Source organism: Phyllobates terribilis, unplaced genomic scaffold, assembly GCF_046119375.1.
Source record: "Phyllobates terribilis strain yellow unplaced genomic scaffold, ASM4611937v1 Scaffold_5__5_contigs__length_657084704, whole genome shotgun sequence".
Classification (NCBI taxonomy): domain Eukaryota; kingdom Metazoa; phylum Chordata; class Amphibia; order Anura; family Dendrobatidae; genus Phyllobates; species Phyllobates terribilis.
Genome location: NW_027362765.1, coordinates 199,368,409 through 199,387,519, shown reverse-complemented (window position 1 = coordinate 199,387,519; position 19,111 = coordinate 199,368,409). Strand labels below are relative to the sequence as shown.

General features: G+C 41.0%; 2 protein-coding genes across 2 annotated transcripts; both read left to right on the top strand.

Annotated features, from left to right (window-relative positions):
• The first annotated feature begins 400 nt into the window (after positions 1–400).
• LOC141272701 (uncharacterized) lies at positions 401–10,732 on the top strand. Its single transcript, XM_073683677.1, has 2 exons — positions 401–558; positions 4,443–10,732. Exon 2 carries the CDS (start codon positions 4,499–4,501, stop codon positions 5,213–5,215), a length of 717 nt encoding a protein of 238 aa, XP_073539778.1. The 5' UTR covers positions 401–558; positions 4,443–4,498; the 3' UTR covers positions 5,216–10,732.
• A 1,719-nt stretch (positions 10,733–12,451) lies between these two features.
• Positions 12,452–18,387, top strand: LOC141272700 (claudin-12-like). Its single transcript, XM_073683676.1, has 2 exons — positions 12,452–12,867; positions 14,895–18,387. Exon 2 carries the CDS (start codon positions 14,912–14,914, stop codon positions 15,644–15,646), a length of 735 nt encoding a protein of 244 aa, XP_073539777.1. The 5' UTR covers positions 12,452–12,867; positions 14,895–14,911; the 3' UTR covers positions 15,647–18,387.
• The last annotated feature ends 724 nt before the right edge of the window (positions 18,388–19,111 follow it).

The following is a 19,111-nucleotide window of genomic DNA, read 5'->3' as shown; positions in this document are numbered from 1 at the left end:
TCTGTTGCCCTCATATATTTACATTGCTTATAAATAAGCCTATGCTAACACTAAATAAATGCTACACATGCTGTGTGTTGGGGGAACCTCCAGGGACCCAAAAAACACCAAAATTGTGAAAACGTGTCACAATATGCAGCTTGTAGTATAACATTACCGCATTGTCTTACAGGCAGCATTTTGTTGCCATGTAACATTAGAACATCAAACTGCAGCCACAAAGTAAGCCCCATGGCTGCAAACACTAATCCCCTCCCCTCCTGTACTGCTTCTGTCTGCAGAGCATAGATGACAACTCACCACTAGGTGGCAGCAGAGTTTTATTAGCGCAGCGTATCGTGAACGTGAAGGAGGCGGCGCTCTCTGATTGGCTGCACCTCATCCATCCCCTTTCTCCCATTTCCTCAGACGTCTGGTAGTTGTAGTCCTCATCTCTGATTTTCAGGAACGAAAAGACTACGCGTCCCAGAATGCCTTGCGCGGCCAGCCTTCTAATTGGCAGCTTCAGTCCTTCTGCTATGTGAGCGCATACACAAAAGGCTGGTTCCTGAGCGGCAGGTAGGACTGTCATCCTGGAGGTGGACATGGGACAGGGAGATGCCGGCGTGTGTGCAGCTGCTGGGCTGGGTGGCCATTGTGCTCGCTGTCTCCTCCATCTTATGTCCCTGCACTGAGTATAGCAGGACGGTGGTAATGGTCAGTGTGGGCAGGCTGTGCAGTAATTAGAATGTGGGGGATGGGCACAATCAGTAGTGGGGTGTTATATTGATATGGGCATCAAAGGGGTCCACTGAGAGTATGGCAATATTGTACCCCCCAAAATAAATAAATAACCTTATTTACTGACAGTTCTACATCTCCTCTGTACCCCCACCCCTCCTCCACACTGATGTCTCGTCTATGGTGGTGATCGGACGATACAAATGTGGCTTCATACGGTGGACAATCCAGAACTGGTCTTATATCACCCGTATATAAGGGAAAGCTAAGTGGGGGCTGGTGGTAGGCACCCAACTTTCCTCAAGCTCTGACTATCCTACTCCTCCCCAGACATTTCAATAACTCCCATTGAGCTCAATGACAGCCGGTGCAATGATCTTCCTGTCTTTGTTCTCAGCACTGAGCACCCAGCTGGCGGACCCCCGTATATGTGACATTTATTATATTTATTTATACATATTAGAGGAGACCCTTATACAGTGCGGCGTAAGGAGTCAAAATCACTAGTCAAACATACCTAGTCAAATCCATGCAAAACATTGACATGTGGTACTGGTTTCCAGTCCGCAACATGTCAACTTTTTAACCCTTGAAATGCATCGGGTGAGTTCCATGACTGAATTTGCCTTTGCTTTTTGCCCCAGATTTGTAAATCCACTGTGTGTAGAACTTTCTATAGGGCATATCCATATGTGTCCGATTTATTGCAGAAATTTGTGGGTCTATAAAGCAGTTCCAATGAATTGCAATGTAGCTGTAAAAATGGGATGCTATACGGCTGATCATATGTTGTTTTTTTGTTTGCACATCCATAGCCTTGAATAGGCAAGTCTCATCTGACATATGGAAAAAAACGAATGCTTGTTCCGATTTTCATTTATCTCTCCCCCCACACACAGAGTTGGCTTATTAAAAAAAAAAAAAAAAAAAAAAAAAAAAAGAGTGCTCATCTGAAGAGCCTGATTGTGTAAAATTGGTCGTAGGGATGTCAGTTTTTACATGGACAGCACTTGGATCGAAAATATGTTTGTGTGAACTTGGCTTTGGGACACGTTCAGTATTTTACATCAGTATTTATAAGTCAAAATCAGGGATGGAACAGTCAGAGGAAAAGTATTTCACCTCCTGAATTTTCTTTACCAATACTGATGTAAAATACTGACCAAATACTGTGAACATGCCTTAGGCTATGTTCACATATGTTGTGTTTCTCAGCATCACAAATCTCCAGGAAATCAGCTGCGTCAAAAATGTGTTTTTTGATGCGTTTTTTTTCATTGTCCTCCTGTCTCTATTTATGCATGTACATACAGTTCTGTGGAGAAAAAAAATTATATTTTACCATTAAAAACGCTGATGCAAATTTTGGTGCGTTTTTTCACCACCGATTACTTCCTATAGGTAAAAAAATGCTGAAAGAAGTGACATGCTCTATTTTCCAAAACCCAACCAAGGCACAAAATACGCAACAAAAAAAAAACAAAACATGATGTGTGACCAGAGAATTCTGGTTTCTCATAGACTTTGCTGGTACTGCAAAACGCAGCTGAAAATCTGCATAAAAATCTGCAGCAATAAACGCTGAAAACCCCAACATGTGTGAACATAGCCTTACAGTGAGTGTAGCTGTCCAATCACTGCTTCTCTAATAACCTTAATACAAAAACCCCTTTAGGCTGTGTGCCCACTATGTGTTTTCTAAGCGTTTCCGCAGCAGCAATTCCGCTGCAGAAACGCTTGGTAGCAGGTCTGCCATGTTCCCCAATGATAATCCGCATGTGCTGTGCACATGCTGCGGAAATTTCTGCTGCGGATTATCATTGCAGAAAAAAATCAGCACTACCAATTATTTTGCGGAAGTGCTACGTTTTCGCCGCCATTGATTTTCATTGGAACGCTTGGATTCCGCATCACTGCATCTGTACATGCGGAATCCAAGCGTTTCAATAAGCGGATGGTACCCAGGTCTGGAGGAGAGGCTCCTCTGGACCCGGGTACCATAGTGTATATATATATATATATATATATATATATATATATATATATATATATATATATATATATATATATATATATATATATATATATATATATATATATATATATATCCTTCTGATGGCCCCCAGAGTCCTTGGCTTGCCAGCAGCTCGCGGTAGACTAAAGGGCCTGCGCTGATGTCATGTGACGGGTCACGTGACCACTGACGTCGGCAGGTCCTTAAATCTACCGCGAGCTGCCGGCAAGCCAAGACAAGGACTCCGGGGGCCATCAGAAGGTAAGTATATATTTATTTTTTACCATTCTTTCGGTCACACTATATAAATCCATCCCGTTTGCATGGATTTATATAGTGTGACCAAGTTGACAAGCACTTTCCAAGTGATGCTAAAATCGCTTGGAAAGTGCTTGCCAACCCGCATGTGGAAATGCAAGTGAAGAACGCTTCACATCCGCTTGTCCCTGGCAGGAAAAACGCATGTACAATCCGCATGTACAATCCGCATGCGTTTTTTTTCTGCCAGGGAGATGCAGAAACGCTCAGGAAAAAAGCTGGAGCGTTTCTGCATCGTGGGCACATAGCCTTGAATTGCTAATCCCAACAATTTATAGCGTAGGTTAAGCCATGAATGTCAGATACAGAACCGGACCTGCGTGAGGACTGAGAGTCCCCTTCCCACCTGGTGAGTGAGCCATCAGTTCAGAGTAAGAACGGGAGAGGTCGTTGTTCTGTTCACATTAGAGCATTATGTCAGAGGTAAATATCTGTAGTTTTTCTCAGGGCGTACGTCGCCAATGGGGTGCCATGGAGAAAAAGTGCTCTATATTTTCCTACTGGATGCTCTGAATAGAGCAGTTTAGTCTGCTATGTTAATCTATACAGTAAAACAAATGCTGACCAACCATTACTTGGTCAGGAAATGTTGGTTCATGTGACCCTTTCAACACATACAGATCATGCACCTGGAGCTCTCCCTTTGCATACATAGAACATGATTTGAACACAGCCTGATGGCACATTTACCCGGGTCGATATCTGACCATTAATAAGCGCCAATCAACTATATACAGGTTAATCAGAAATTCTTTAATGGTCGATGCAACAGTGTGCGTATCATTAATATCATCATTCTTCTCCATACAGCATGCTGCTATTCGGCAGCACATCCCTTGTTATCACTGAGCAATGTGATGTCGACAACGATTAACTGAAGAACGAGCTTTTTGCTCTCTTGTCGGCTGATTGGCGGCATGTCTGCACCACGATTTTACAAATATGATGTAAATTCCCTATCGGTCAATGGTAAGAATTTGTTCGGGGAGTCTAAAGGCCCTTTTACAATGGACTGATAAAATATAAGAACTGTTGTTAATTGGCCAATGTAAATCGGTTTTTAGATTCCCCCTAACAAATTCTGACATTTCACTTCTATGAAATATACATTATATTTGTAAAATGTTTGTTCTTTTAGAGCTTGTATGGCCTGTTTTACATGGGGGAATAATACATTTAAGGTTGTGTTCACATCTGTGTTGAATATTCCATCTTTTAAAATGGTGCCCCATGCTAAAAGATGGATATCGTTAAAAGTCGCAGCTGCCGATGTGTAATGATCGAGCACCATTTATAACAGAAACTACAGCCCTGCAGTGCACAGAGCTTCATAGACTTCATCTCATTAGTATTGTTGACTGCTTCTTATCTTCTGTCTCCTGTTTTTCAGTCTTAGGAATCTTTGCTGGATGACATTGGATCTCTCATTTCCACTGGTCATAAAAAATGGAAGCATCTGATTATGAGACCCAAATGAACTGGGGGAAGTCTAAATCAAAGAAGATAAGAAGTTCATCCAAAGTGACTAAATCCAACGGAACCACAAATCTTAAGTCTGACAGTAAAAAGACAAAAGATCAGAATGTAACCCAAAACCTCTCAGGTAAAACAAAAGAAGCACAAGGTTGTCCACTATTAAGTAGTCAAAGAAATGGTCGAACAAAGCCATCATCGGGAAAAGCCAAAGTGAAAAATGAAGTAGATAACTTTGATTGTGACCTTCAAGGTCAGGCCATTGAAAAAAACAAACCTTACACATGCGCTATGTGTCAGAAGAGTTTTGCCCAGAAATCCAATTTGGTAACTCACTTCCGAGTTCACACTGGGTCCAGACCCTACATGTGTATGGATTGCGGGAAGAGCTTCAGTACTAGCTCAAACGCGGTGACCCACCAGCGGGTGCACACAGGAGAAAGGCCTTACAGCTGTGGAGAGTGTGGGAAAAAATTCAGCATCAGCTCCAACTTGGTGACCCACCAGAGGGTTCATACAGGAGAAAGACCTTATGACTGTACTGACTGTGGAAAAAGCTTCACTCACCGCTCAAATCTGGTCATTCATCAGAGGGCACATTCAGGAGAGAAGCCTTATGCTTGTGTTACATGCGGAAAAACATTTAATCACAGCTCCCACCTTGTTGCCCATCAGAGAGTCCACATTTAGAAAAACGATCAAGCATTGCTCTTGCTGATCTTCTACTTGGTGGCCAACCTTTGTATCATGGTCTTGCTATATCTTCTCGCTGTATGATAAACATTATAATAATGTGCCATGTTGCTTCACAGCCCAATTTATATTCCAGTACAGGTAGATGTTAAACCCTGGACATGGATCCCATGATAATAATGGTTTCTTTGTCGCTAAAGTACTGGCAATTGGACCTTTGTAAACATTTTCCAATACTCATTTATGCCCTATATACGTCTAGCCATTAGTTACAGCAGCCATTTGACTTCTACATTTACTTGCCATTTCATAGAATGCAAAATTGAGTCATCGCTTAAAGTGTAAAACTAAATGTAGAATTTTTGTAAAATGTAGACAAAAGATTATTTAAACCTGAATCAGATAGAGGGTGAAGGTTCGCTTTGGTCTTACACTATAGGCCAACGACTTTGTACACTTTGTGAAATCGATTGTATAATTGACAGCCGTTATTTACTAGCCAAGAAATGTGACAGTCTCAAGTTTTAACTCAATCATCACAATTAAGAAGTGTTACATTAGAAGAACTGGCTAAATTATATTGAGTAATATTTTCTTCTCCGGCCTCGAGTTGTTATGAACAAATAGAGTGGAAATGCTATTAAACAGATATTATTGATCCACCTTTGGGGGGCTGGGGGGGGGGAGCACATGGTCACTTCAAAATAATGGAACTCATGTAGGACATTGACCTACTTCTTCATTATAGTTGTGGATGGATGCAGAAAATAAAATGCTAATTTCAGATCACAGACACAATAGGGATGAATATATTGGGACAACACGTCTTAATCATTGAATTTGTGTTTTTCATTCGGTCCTATTGCCAAAGGTCTATAAAATCCAGACCCTGGCCATGCAGTCTGCCTTTAGCAACCTGAACAAAAATGGCTCGTTTTAAAGAGCTCAGTGAGTTTTACCATGCTTCAGTAATAAGATGCCACCATTGTGACAAGTCAGTTTGTGAACTTTCTTCTCTGGTAAATATTCCACAATCAACTGTGAGTGGTTTTATTGAAAAGTAGAAGCGTTTAGTACCCACAGTTAGAAATTAGCAGACCACCTAAAGTTATAGCTGGTTTGCCAAGTGCTATGGCGCATAGTGTGAGAAATGTGGCAAATCCCTGCTGACTCAATAACTGCAGAGCTCAAAACCTCTTCTGACATTAAAGGGAGATCTCGACACAAGATGATGGTTCATATCAAGCACGAATGCTCCATGCTCTCTTGGTGTGGCTAAAAAGTTAAGTGCACCTTCCCACCTAATATAGATTTAGAAAGGGAGAATAGCACATCCACTTTGCTTAAAATATCAAATCTTCATTATGAGAATTCCTTTAAAAAGATGTAAGAGCTGTTTGCCATGAGTAACAGACTGACTCGTTTCTGGCCGACAAAGTGCCCTTAGTCATAGTCTAAAGAGTTTAATGCACCTTCCTCCATACTTATTTTCCCTCTATCTCAACCCCTCCTACTTTGATTGCCTGTTCTTTGGCTCTATAAAGCCAGAGCTGTCAGAGAGAGATGGAAAACAAGTAAGTGGAAAGGTGCACTTAAATGTCTGGCCACTGAAAGGGTGCACCAAGCACCTGTACGTGGTTTGAACAGTTATGTTGTGCTACAGTCCCTTTTAACATCTGCATAAAAACTGTCTGCTGGCAGCATCATGGTATGGGGTTCCATGGCTAAACATCTACACTGAAGCCTTACATCACCAAGGAAAATACCAAGCATCAGATGGAGTGGTGTACAGTACATCACCACTGAACTGGAAGTCTGATAAACTAATGAGTTTCACAAATGTCAGTAACTAAAGTTTGGTGGAGGAGGGATAATAACATAAGGTTGTTTGTAGAGGATTGGCTTAGGCCCCTTAGTTCTAGAGAAGGAAAATCTTAATTCTTCAGTATACCATTGCTTCAAGCTTTATGAGAACTATTTGGGACAGCCTATTTTCTATTTCATAGTTTTAAGATTGAAAGAAGATACAAGTCCATCTAATTCAACCCATAATGTAACTCATGGTTAAGGCATGGTTGGGTGTGCTTGATGTAGAAGAATTTGACTGGCCCACACAAAAGCTTGACTTCAACCCCATCCAAAGCCTTTGTAACGAACTAAACAGAGACTGTGCAACAGGACCTCTTATCCAACATCTCAGTATCTGAACTCACAAATGTTCTTCTGGATGAATGGGCAAAAATTCCCACAGACACCTTCAAAATCTTGGAGAAAGCCTTCCCAGAAGAGTGGAAGCTGTAATAGCCGCACATGGGGACCAATTCCATATTAATGCCTATGGATTTAGAATAGGATGTTAAAAAAAAAAAAAAAAGGTCCTGTAGGTATCCTAACTGTCCATTTAGTGTATAAAAAATAAAAGTAGGGAAGCAAGAAAGATGTGGCACAAATGTGTTCTAAAAAGCATATTTTGTTCATACCATGTTAATAGTGTATGCCATAAATACCTGATAGATGTGAGTCTCACTTCTGGGAGCTGCACATATTTTAAGAATGCAGGACCCCACACTGCCGCTCCACTTGGCCACAACATCCAGGCGGTAAATGAATTGAGAGATGGCCATGCATATGCATGGCTTTTTCATTCACATACTTAACCCATCCTAAAATAAAGTGACAGTACAATTTTACACTTAAACTGTAAAGGGAAACTGTCAGAAAAAATATGGTTATTGAACCAAGGCAGAATGCCATAGAGCTCATGTATACCTTTGCAGTAATCAGCAATTTTAGTAGGATGAAGATGAAGACCTTACAATACTGCTGTATAATACTCACTAGTCATCCGGGTGGTGCCCGAGTGAGGGCTAGTAATGGTCTCCTTGCTATTCACATGCTGGTTGGGGTATCAGTTAAGGAGGAGTGAGCGTGCTAAGTCACAACGTAGCGGGACATCGTTCAAGCCAGCTTGTCATGCTAATAGTGAGCAGACCATGACTAGTCCCCTCTACAGCCCTGCCCAGATGACGTTCAATACGTGGACCTCTACATTCTGCCAGGGATGAAACCCTGATTTACCCCTGATTGGTTCCCTCTAATAGCAGTATATACTTTACCATAGTAAGGTTCACAGACTACAATGATTATCATGGACTGGACAAACAGGCTGGCCTGTTATTATTCCGCTAATTAAAGGGGTTGTCCACTACTAGGACAACCGCTTCTTGATCTAAATGTTTGGCCCCAATAAAATAAAAAAAGCTTATACTCTTCTCCCATGCCGGCGCTGTCCTATCGGTGTCTGCACTCGCGGTCCTGGGGCTCTCATGCGTCTGTTATGACATGTGAGCCAGGCGCCCAATCAGCGCTGGCGTCACTGTCTCCGCATTCTGTCGAAATGAAAAGGAAGTCCTGGCTGCAGCTGATCTCTGACTTCCTGTTCATGTTCAATTCATACGAAGGCGAAGACAGTGACGCCAGTGCTGATTGGGCGCCTGGCTCACGTGTCACAGCAACCACGGTGTTTCTTCTGACACACCACTGGAATGGCGCCGGCACAGGGGGGTGAGTATAAGCTTTTATATTGTATCGCGGGCAAGCGTGGGGTATGAGAAGGAGATGTCCAAGTAGTGGACAACTTCTTTAATTGCTGTTTACCCAGGATATAAAACAAGTAATAAAACTGAATGAGAAGTGCAGAAACATCTTGTCAATGTATAGGTGAGTATTAAACTATATGGACCACTAAAGTAAATTTACTTAATGGAGGCCGATGCTACTTTAGACAAAACTGTTACTGCAAATTTCTGAAGAGAAGAAAATTCCATACCTTTCACTTAAAAATGTGTACAAAATTAAAGTTCTCTTGGACAGAGCTGGTGGACATTTTCTGTATCATGTTTCAGGCTTTTATTGAATATTTATTGTCTTTGGCCACAATCAGACATCCCACAGACACCTCCAAGATCTTGGAGAAAGCCTTTCCAGAAGAGTGGAAGCTGTAATAGCTGCACCTGGGGACCAATTCCATATTAATGCCTATGGATTTAGAATGGGATGTAAAAAAAAGGTCCTGTAGGTGTCCTAACAGTCCATTTAGTGTGTAAAAAATAAAAGTAGGGAAGAAAGGAAGATGTGGCACAAATGTGTTCTAAAAAGCATATTTCGTTCACACCATGTTAATAGTGTATGCCATAAATACCCGATAGATGTGAGTCTCACCTCTGTGAGCTGCACGTATTTTAAGAACGCCGGTCCCCACACTGCCGCTCCACTTGGCCACAACATCCAGGCGGTAAATGAATTGAGAGATGGCCATGCATATGCATGGCTTTTTCATTCACATATTTAACCCATCCTAAAATAAAGCGACAGTACAATTTTACACTTAAAAAAATGTAAAAGGAATATTCATAAAATGAATATTTGCAGTCTTTGGCCACAATCAGACATCCGTGTTGCATGTACGTGTTTTATCCATGTTTTTCATAGAACATATCAGTTATAGTCCATACGGCTGTTCATGTGTTTGTTTTCTTGTGGACCGTGTCGCCATGCAAAATTCACGGAGACATGGATGAAAAGTACCCATACAAGTCTGTGGGGAAGCACGTGAATGGTATCCACGTGCAGTCATTGTGCTGTCCATGATTAGCAGAGCAAAAGATAGGAGAAGCTGTGCGATTCATTTATCCATCCATGAAAATCACTGATGACACCAGTACCATTTTTTTTAACTATGTGAAAAACCACTGATGTCTGAATGAGGCCTTGCTGTATATATATTTTTTCTTTTTTTGAAGACCTTTTGTTGCCTAAAGTGAATCCTTTTAAGTGATGTAATTTTCGTTATTTTAATATGAAGTGAAAAAAATTAACTATATGAAACCGCAGTAAGTCATGGCTCCTTATTATCTTAGAAAAACTGATGTGCCCCTGCAATGTCCTGTGTAATCTGAATTTGGGCTTGGAAAAGACATTAGTGAACGCCAAGTGGTAAAGTTGCAGAGATGTGGCTGGACAGTATCGTGCCCAAGTTCTGCTAATTAGAATTAGAACTGTGCTCTCTGATTGTGAATTATATCTTCACCTTAGTCACTATGTAGCCCAATGTACTGGATTGCTGGGCTGGCTGCTATGTGGAAAGATAAGGTGCTGCTCTGGTGGTCCCTACATTTTGCTGTCCAGTAATTGGCTGCAGCGGTCCTGTGCATTTGGGATACTGAAGGACGGGCTGGGACCACCATAGTGGAAAGAGTATTTGGTTAGCAATGGTTAATTTATTATTTTAACACATTTCTAGCAGTTAGCCCATTTAAAAGCACAAACTTTAAAAACATTAAGGGAAAAACACCAGCCCAAGCTCAAGCGGTACCCTAAAAATTAACTCCATTATTGGCTAGTGTAAAAGCACAAAATGATTAATAATAAAAGCATTTGTCGTCGATTACAAGTTAAAGTTCACATTTACCATGATAGTTTTGTGAAGTTGCCCGATGTAAGTCTTCATCCTCTTCTAGTACATTGCTGCTACAATTAAACTTGCTTTACAAAGATGATGGCATACGTCTGATAATTGTAATCCTCCAGTGCTCGTACCGAATTCTCAAACCACCAATCGTTTGTTGGTGACTTGATATATTGTTAATGCAGCTTCAGGCCTCTATCACGATTGCATATTTTGGTCAGTATTTTGCATCAGTAATTATGAGAAATCCAGGAATAGGTCCAAAACAAAGAGAAGACACCATGCTGGAGAATGGTGGCATGCTTACTACTTCGTACAAAATAAAGCCATGATATGGCTGCATGGATGAGATGGTGCGATTGAAAGTCTCTTATCAATTTACAGTTGGAAACGAAAGGTCCTTCAGCTTGGATTTAGGGCAGGTAACGTAGAATAGTTAGCAGTATATCATACTATGAACAGTCCGAAGTTTCTCGTTCACAGATGCAGGTGCTGCAAGAACTTGATGTACTTCCTTCCAGTAGAACTTCCGATGCAGACCACAGTCTTCCTCGCTGTCTTGGCTTTTGGAACAGGCTCCAGTTACCTACACCGTCTCATCACAAATTATTTTCACTGCAGGCACAGTCATACACCGCAGGTCACTATAACACATAATACTTCTTTTTTACTGAAAGGTCACCGTTTTGATCAAGACGTTCTTTTTGTCCAGCAGCCACCAGGGAGTGGATAGTAACAACTTGGCACTCTTAGTTCAGCAGGCCAGAGCAGGTCTCTGTGGATCTACGGTGGTCCCCAACCCTGCTAGTAAATGTCAGGTACACTGTTTACTATCATGCCTACCTGACAACCTCTCATTAGACAACTAAGAGGCTGTGGTCAACCCCTTAATGGCTCCAGTGCCTATCATAAAATAAAAACGATTCATACTTTACTCCCGTAGCTATGCTGTTCATGAGATGTCAGTGCTGCGATTTCTGGTGGTTACGTAAAAGCTGCAGTCAACCAGTGGCCACTGATTGGCTGCAGCCCTTCAGTATTCAATCAGTGTTTTTTATGCAGATTTTTCAGGCAGGAAAATCTGACATGGAAAAACATTTGAGGAAAAAAAATCACTTTTTGACAGAGATTTGGTGCATAGGGATTTTTCGGAGCCTTTATTAAAGAGTAGAGATAAGTGAACCGATTTCCAGGACCTTGGTCCATCGACGAGGTCAGTATTTTGTGGCCACAGGACGGGAGCCTTGTGAGCCGTCTCCAACCTGCTGGCATTACCGGCTCTTCGTTTAATTAGCTGGATTGGTGCAATATTGTGTCAGGCCGGCTAATCAAGAAGAGGCATCGCGGATGACAGCAGGTAGGACATGGTTTGCAGGGCTCTTGTCTAATGGTCACAAAGTACTGAACTGGCTGCTGGACCAAGGACCTGAAAACTATTTTTTTTTTCTAAATTTATCTAATAAGAAAAAACAAAAAACGTAACTTAAAATACTCTTTATTAGTAGAGTGTCATGAACGTCCAGTTTGGTTATTGGTACCGTTTTCTGACATAACAGGTATCGTAGTACTTGAATTTTCGGCAATGTTACAAGGATGTTAATCCTAGAAGTAACTCAATGTAAGTGTGTCTACAGAGAAGCCGCCCTGTGTGCAGATTTGTCTCAACACCAGCTTCCCCCACTATTTCAGCATCTCTGCTAATAGTCTCTGCAGCTGTAAGAACCGTCCTAAGCAGATGCTGTAGAAGAGAGCATGCTGGGATTTGCAGTCTTGGAGAATGTGATTGCATCTTGCAGGTTATAGGCAGACTGCCATCCCATCATGCTCCGGTGAGGATGCTGGGCATGTGCAGTGCAACCTAGTGGAGCAGCTCTCCAGTCTGTACTGTGTGGGTGGCAGGTGCCTGCTGGCATTCATGTTCCTATATGAAATGATGTAGCAGTGTACAGCATGCGTGAAGTCACATCTGGGTCTTGCAGCACTGCAGAGCTATTATTACACCGCAGACCCCCCCTAGAAGAGCAGTGATTACGCACACGCAGTGGGAATACTGGAGCACAGGCTGAATCCTATAATGTTGGAAACGTTATATTGTGTCTGATAAGAGCGGGAGCTGTGAAAAGACCTGACTGCTTCTTGTTCGGGGATGTGCATTGCCTGAAGGAACTGCGAGCCTGAGAAGGTGAGTCTTACACCCTTACTGATGTTGCTTTATTCTGTGTCTTATATTTTCTATATTTTTTTCCATCTAAATATTCTGATTCTTCAATGTCAGTCACGTCATGTTTAGTGGTATATTCTTCATCAGCTTTAGGCTTCGAAAGGTATAAACAAAAGTAACGAGGTAGCCAATTACGGAAGTGATGGCGGAAGACTGGGCTACTTCATTCTGCTTTGTAGTTTTGTGTCATTCCATGTGTTAATCGCTTTTATCGTCATTTCACAAGGCTGAGGACCAACCCCAAAATATCCACAACCTGAGGGTGTGTAAAGACAACATCTTGTTCAAGTAGATTCTACTACAAAAACCGCCTGAAAAAACGTTAACTAAACGCTCAAAAGAATGAACATATGCGTTTGTGTGTAAAAACGACTTGCCGTTCATATCGTCAGTCTTTTGAGGATCTTTTAATTGCTACAGGTTTCCAAAGATGTCAAGTGGTTAAAAAAAGTAAGCTGACCCTTCAGGCTCAGAAGACGCGCTATACCTTACTTTAGATGTCCATGGTAATGTTCAAAAAATGCCTGGGCGTCTTTTTTAGCCAACATTTTTGCTTCAAAAATCATTAGCGGTTTCTTCAACATTGAATGGAGTGTAAAAAAACAAAAAAACAAAAAAAAACGCTCGTAAAACACCAGTAAAAAAGGCACACCAAAAACAATGGAAAAAAAACAAAAACTCCACCAGTCAAAAATGTCAAAAAAGGCCTCAGGAAACAACCAAAAAAACTTTAAAAAAAAGAAGCTTCAGGAAAAAAACGCCAGCTTTTCCTGATGCATCTTCCGCTTGGAAAAAAAAGTCATGTTCACATACTCTAAGGTAGGTTTCACACATCTTGTGTTCACTGTCCGAGTGCGTACTGGCTGCGGGTCTCCTGACCTGAACTCAATTTCCTCATATATGTCCGTACATTGCAGTCCATATTTGGAAACATGGATGTGCGTGGTGGCTCAGTGGTTAGCACTGCAGCCTTGCAGCGCTGGGGTCCTGGGTTCAAATTCCACCAAGGACATCATCTGAAAGGAGTTTGTATGTTCTCCCCGTGTTTGTGTGGGTTTCCTCCGGTTTCCTCCCACACTCCAAAGACATACTGATAGGGAATCTAGATTGTGAGCCCCAATGGGGACAGCAATGACAATGTATGTAACGTGCTGTGGAATTAATGGCGCTATATAAGGGAGTAAAATAAATAAATAAAATGTGTGAATCCAGCCTAACATTTGATCTACAGAGGTAGGAGTCACACCTATGTGTCATTTATTTCATATCCTGTGGTATAAGCTTTAATTATGTCCAAAACCAATGTTGTTACATTTCTTAGCCTGTTCTTCCACTTTGATTTCAATAAGAACTTAATACCCCTGACAGGGTGGTGCGGGGAACTTGATCTTTGTCATCAGTTTCCCTCACAGATTACAGCTGATTTTTGGGGGCAATATTCATACATCATGTTACTGACTTCTTGTCAAACCTTGTAAAAGGGTTTGCCAAAAATCAAAACTTATTATCTACCCATATGACAACACATGTATGGTGCCCCCATTCCTTGAGGCTGATGGAGATGGAGATAGATGAGCGCTGTCCATTATTATGACCAGTGGAGATCCCAGTGATTAGACCCTTATCACCTATCCTGGGATAGGTGAGAAGTTGTGATACTTGGAACACCCATTTTAAACAGTCTTACTTTTCTTTTAGTTTATGATCAAAATGGCTGCAACATCCAAAGGACCTCCTATGTTAAATAAGTTGTGCAGTATAGAACAAAAAATGGTTTTGCAGATCTGGTCCATTGAAGTAAATAAGGCTGAGCTTTAATATCACAAAGGACTTCTTTTGCACTTTTTTATTTTAAATATAGCGCACTTCTTTTTTTAAAATCTATCACTATTCCTCATCTATGAATAATACATATTTATTTTAAATATCAAAATTGGACATAATAGTTTTACAAAAGCTAATAAAAATTCTTTGCGTTTTTTTTGCAGTCTTCAACCTGCTCACAATGGGCTGCCAGGAGGTGCACGCAGTGACTTTATTCGCTTTTGTTTGTGGGACGGCCTCCATTTCTGGCCTCTTTGCTGCCACTCTTCTGCCTCAGTGGAGGCTGATGAAACTGTACACATTTAACAGGAATGAGAAGAACCTGACGGTCAGTATAGGACTCTGGGTGAAGTGCACTCGGCTGGAGTGGAGCAGGGAATGTATGATCTATGACACGGAGTGGTACGCCAGTGTGGACCAGCTGGATATCCGTGTCCTGCAGTTTGCTCTCCCCTTCAGTATCCTGACAGGAGCTGCCGCCCTTATCTTGTGTCTGACAGGAATATGCAACACCACATTCAGCTCTACAGTTCCAAGTCTGAAGCTTGTCAAGTGTCTTGTCAACAGCGCCGGCTGCCATCTTGTGGCTGGCATGCTGTTTTGTTTAGCAGGTACTATGAGTATCACTCCATCCGCCTGGGTCATATTTTATAACAATATCCTAAACAGCAAATATGGCCCATATTTCACCTATGACATTTCAGTCTTTGTTGCCATTGGCAGTGCTGGGGGGATGTTCTTCACTGCAGGGTTATTGTTTGCGTGGTACTGTAACTGTAAATCCCTGACCTCCGCTTACTGGCAGCCCCTCTACTCCCATATCCCAAATATGCAGAATTACATCCCTCCCTCATATTCCTCTCAGTCCCACCTGTCAGCCATTGACATAGACTTTCCTGTCACCTACACGGTCTAGTTGAAGATGGTCATTTGCCATATCAAGGACTTATTTCAGTCATGGTGCCCTAAGCTGCTGAATGAGAGGCGAACACTCCATATTGTATATCTATACACTGCCACCAAATGTGGCTACATTACAACAAATTGGACACCTAGATTTCTTGGTATAACTTTGACCCTTAAATCTTATACCTGAAGAACTGAAAACCTGAGGCCTCTGACATTGACCTTGCATTAAAGGAGTTATCCCATAATCAGTGTCATTTGCCAAACTCCCTTATAATTACTAAAGACAGACTGCCCCCTGCTAAACCTACTAAAAGGTTTGCAGCTGTTTTCTCATCACCTTAATTCAGTTTACTTAGAGGGGATAAAATCTTTATCTGAATTTAGTTTGGAAAATTGATTGTATTTAAAGAGGACTTGATGTCACCAGGTCAAAAGTGGTCAGTTCTTGCACTTATTTTATTCCCGCTGCTCCTCTGGGTAACATTCTTTTTTTTTATCCGCCATATGATTCCAAAGATATGGGCCTTTTTATTGCTAAATTTTATAGTCTTTAACAATGGGGTGTTACTTGCGGCATAATTATGCAGAGCAGCCTTAAGTCATGCCCCCAGAGAATCCTGTGAACAACACCCATGGTAAAGACCATAAAACTAGCACCAAATAAATATAGCTCAAAAATCAAATTGTTCCCTTACAGTTTAAAATTAAAGGGAATCTGTCACCAGTCACTTTTTTGCTACCTCATCTGAAAGCAGTAAAATATAGAAAAAGAGACCCTGATTCCAACAATGTATCACTTAGTTTACTGGGTGCAGCAGTTGTGGACAGAGTTCTTAGATGTAGCAGAGCACAGAAAACTAACCTTGCCCATACCACAGCTTTTGTGTACATTGTCTATTGACAGTGAGCTGCTTATCAGAGGAGGGGGCGTGGCCAGTCTAGCAAGCACTGTCAGAGCAGTTATAGTCTCTTGGTGATAAAGCCTTCATTGTAAGTAAATAAGTAATAAGTAACATATTGCTGAATTCAGTGTTTCAGCCCCTATCTCCTGCTTCAGATAATATATAGCAAAAACCTGCTGACAGATTTCCTTTAATATTTACTTCTGGTTCCTCTTATCGAGAAGTTGAGTCAACTTTTTAGTCCCCCATACACATCAGATTAACGCCTTCATGACATACAGTGTACATTTACGTCATATGTCGTGTCCCTGACACGGCTGTTAACATGTCAATTGCTGCTGTAGCCCTGCTGTGTGTGGCATAGGCGAGACAATTGAAGCATATGAAAAGAAAAAAAAAAAAAAGTTTTTAAAAATATAAAATAAATTAAAAAATATAAAAAGTTCATATCACCCCCTTTTGCCCCCCTCCCCAAAAAAAATCAAATATACACATTTAATATCGCCATAACAAGCGGTCAAAAGATCATATTAACCCCAAAAAGGTATCAATAAAAACGTCAGCTCGGTGCCCTAAACATAAGACCTCACCTGGCCACAGAGCCCAGACGCTATGGGTCTCGGAAAATGGTGACACTTTTTTTTTTTTGCAAACTTTGGATACTTTATTCACCCCTTAAAGAAGTTGTCCACTACTTTTACATTGATGCCCTATCCGCAGGAGGTGAATGGGAGGTGGATCTGCAGTACACCGCGGCGGCCACTACCACTTGATGGCGGAGCCCCGCAGGTGAGCACTTCCGCCCGGCGGCACCGATAACAGCTGATCGGCGGGGGTGCCGCGTGCGGGACCCCGGTCGATCATACATTGATAGGGCATCAATGTATGAGTAGTGGACAACCCCTTTAAATAAAAAAAGAACCTATACATGTTTGGTATCTACAGACTCGTAATGGCCTGGGGAATCATAATGGCAGGTCACTTTTAGCATTTAGTGAACGTGGTAAATAAAAAACAATTGTGGAATTGCTTTTTTTTTTGCAATTTCACCACACTTTGAATTTTTTTCCTGTTTTCTAGTACATGATATGGTAAAACCAATGGTGTCGTTCAAAAGTACAATTTGTCCGGCAAAAAAACAAGCCCCTCACATGGCCACATCGACCGAAAAATAAAAAAAGTTATGGCTCTGGGAAGACAGGGAGCAAAAAAGGAAAACTGAAAAACCAAGGTGGTAAAGGGGTTAATACATTCACACTACATGCACATTACAAAAAAAAAATCTTCATAGGAGTGCTTTACGTTTTAATGGAGGAAGCTTTTAGTAGCCAAAAGCAATAGAGGTCTCACCATACCAGTGACTTGGTATAATAATATGATCCTTTGTAAAGATCTATAGTGTATCTTATATATTCACCAAGAATATACTGGGGCTGCGTAACGGTCCTAAGCTCCCTCAATGCTCAGCGCTCAACAGGTAACAGAAAGCCTACAGAATTCTGAATTTCACAAAAAGCATTTGACATTAGAAGACAAAAGAAAAGTATTAAACACTTTCTGAAATTTTCATGTAAAAGTGAAATATTGTTAAATGTGGCAAATTATGTTAAATGTAATTCCATAATTATATTTTTAGATTCTGTTTCGGTGCAAGCAGAAGCATTGTTTATTACAGACTGGACCATAATTGTAGATGTGTAGATATGTATTTGTACTGTGAATGGATACATTTATAATCCCTTCTATACATGTTTTGTCCATTGTATGTGGTGTTACCTGTAACAATGTTAATCTCAAAATAAAGTTCTTCACGTTGTGGCAGAAATCCAGAGCTCTCCCTTACACCCCAACAACTGCCAATCTGGCTTCTCCATGCTCAGGTATGACAAATAATTAATCTATCAACTATAGTCAACACAACATAAGCAGTGTAAATCCTAATGCACAGACTAGCTCAATAACATGAAAAATCTGAATATATTATGATTCCCATTTCTTATAAGATATAGACAAATCATACTTTTTTTTAGAAAGATGTTTGATAAACTAAAGTGGTGACGGTATGGTAGGACTGCCAAGCTGCTCTTTCCTTTACTTTGTTTGAAACCTGTACTAACACTGTGCTGATAGCCTGGCTGCCAAGCAGTTTATACCTAGCAACTAATATATCCCACATCGGGGTATGTTCACATGACGTCTTTTAGATGCCGATGCACCCACTGTCTTTTTATAAGGTGAAGCAGCGGTCATTTTCTTGAAGTGGCTTTGCCAGCATGTTTTCAAATATTATAGCGGCTATTCTGCTGCCATCATTTTTTACTCCATACTTTCAAGTATGGAAAGCAAGCAGAAGCCGCCCGTGTTATGTACAGGTCACCTCTTAACTGCTTTAGGGTTTTCAAATCCTGAAGCGGTTAAGAGACGGAACATGTGCCCAACAATGAGGTTTTGACGCTGCTATGCATCAAGCACATTTTATGAGATCCGTTAAAACCACAATAGGTAAAATCTATAATATTATATATATATATATATATATATATATTGTTTTTACAAAATTACAATATTAG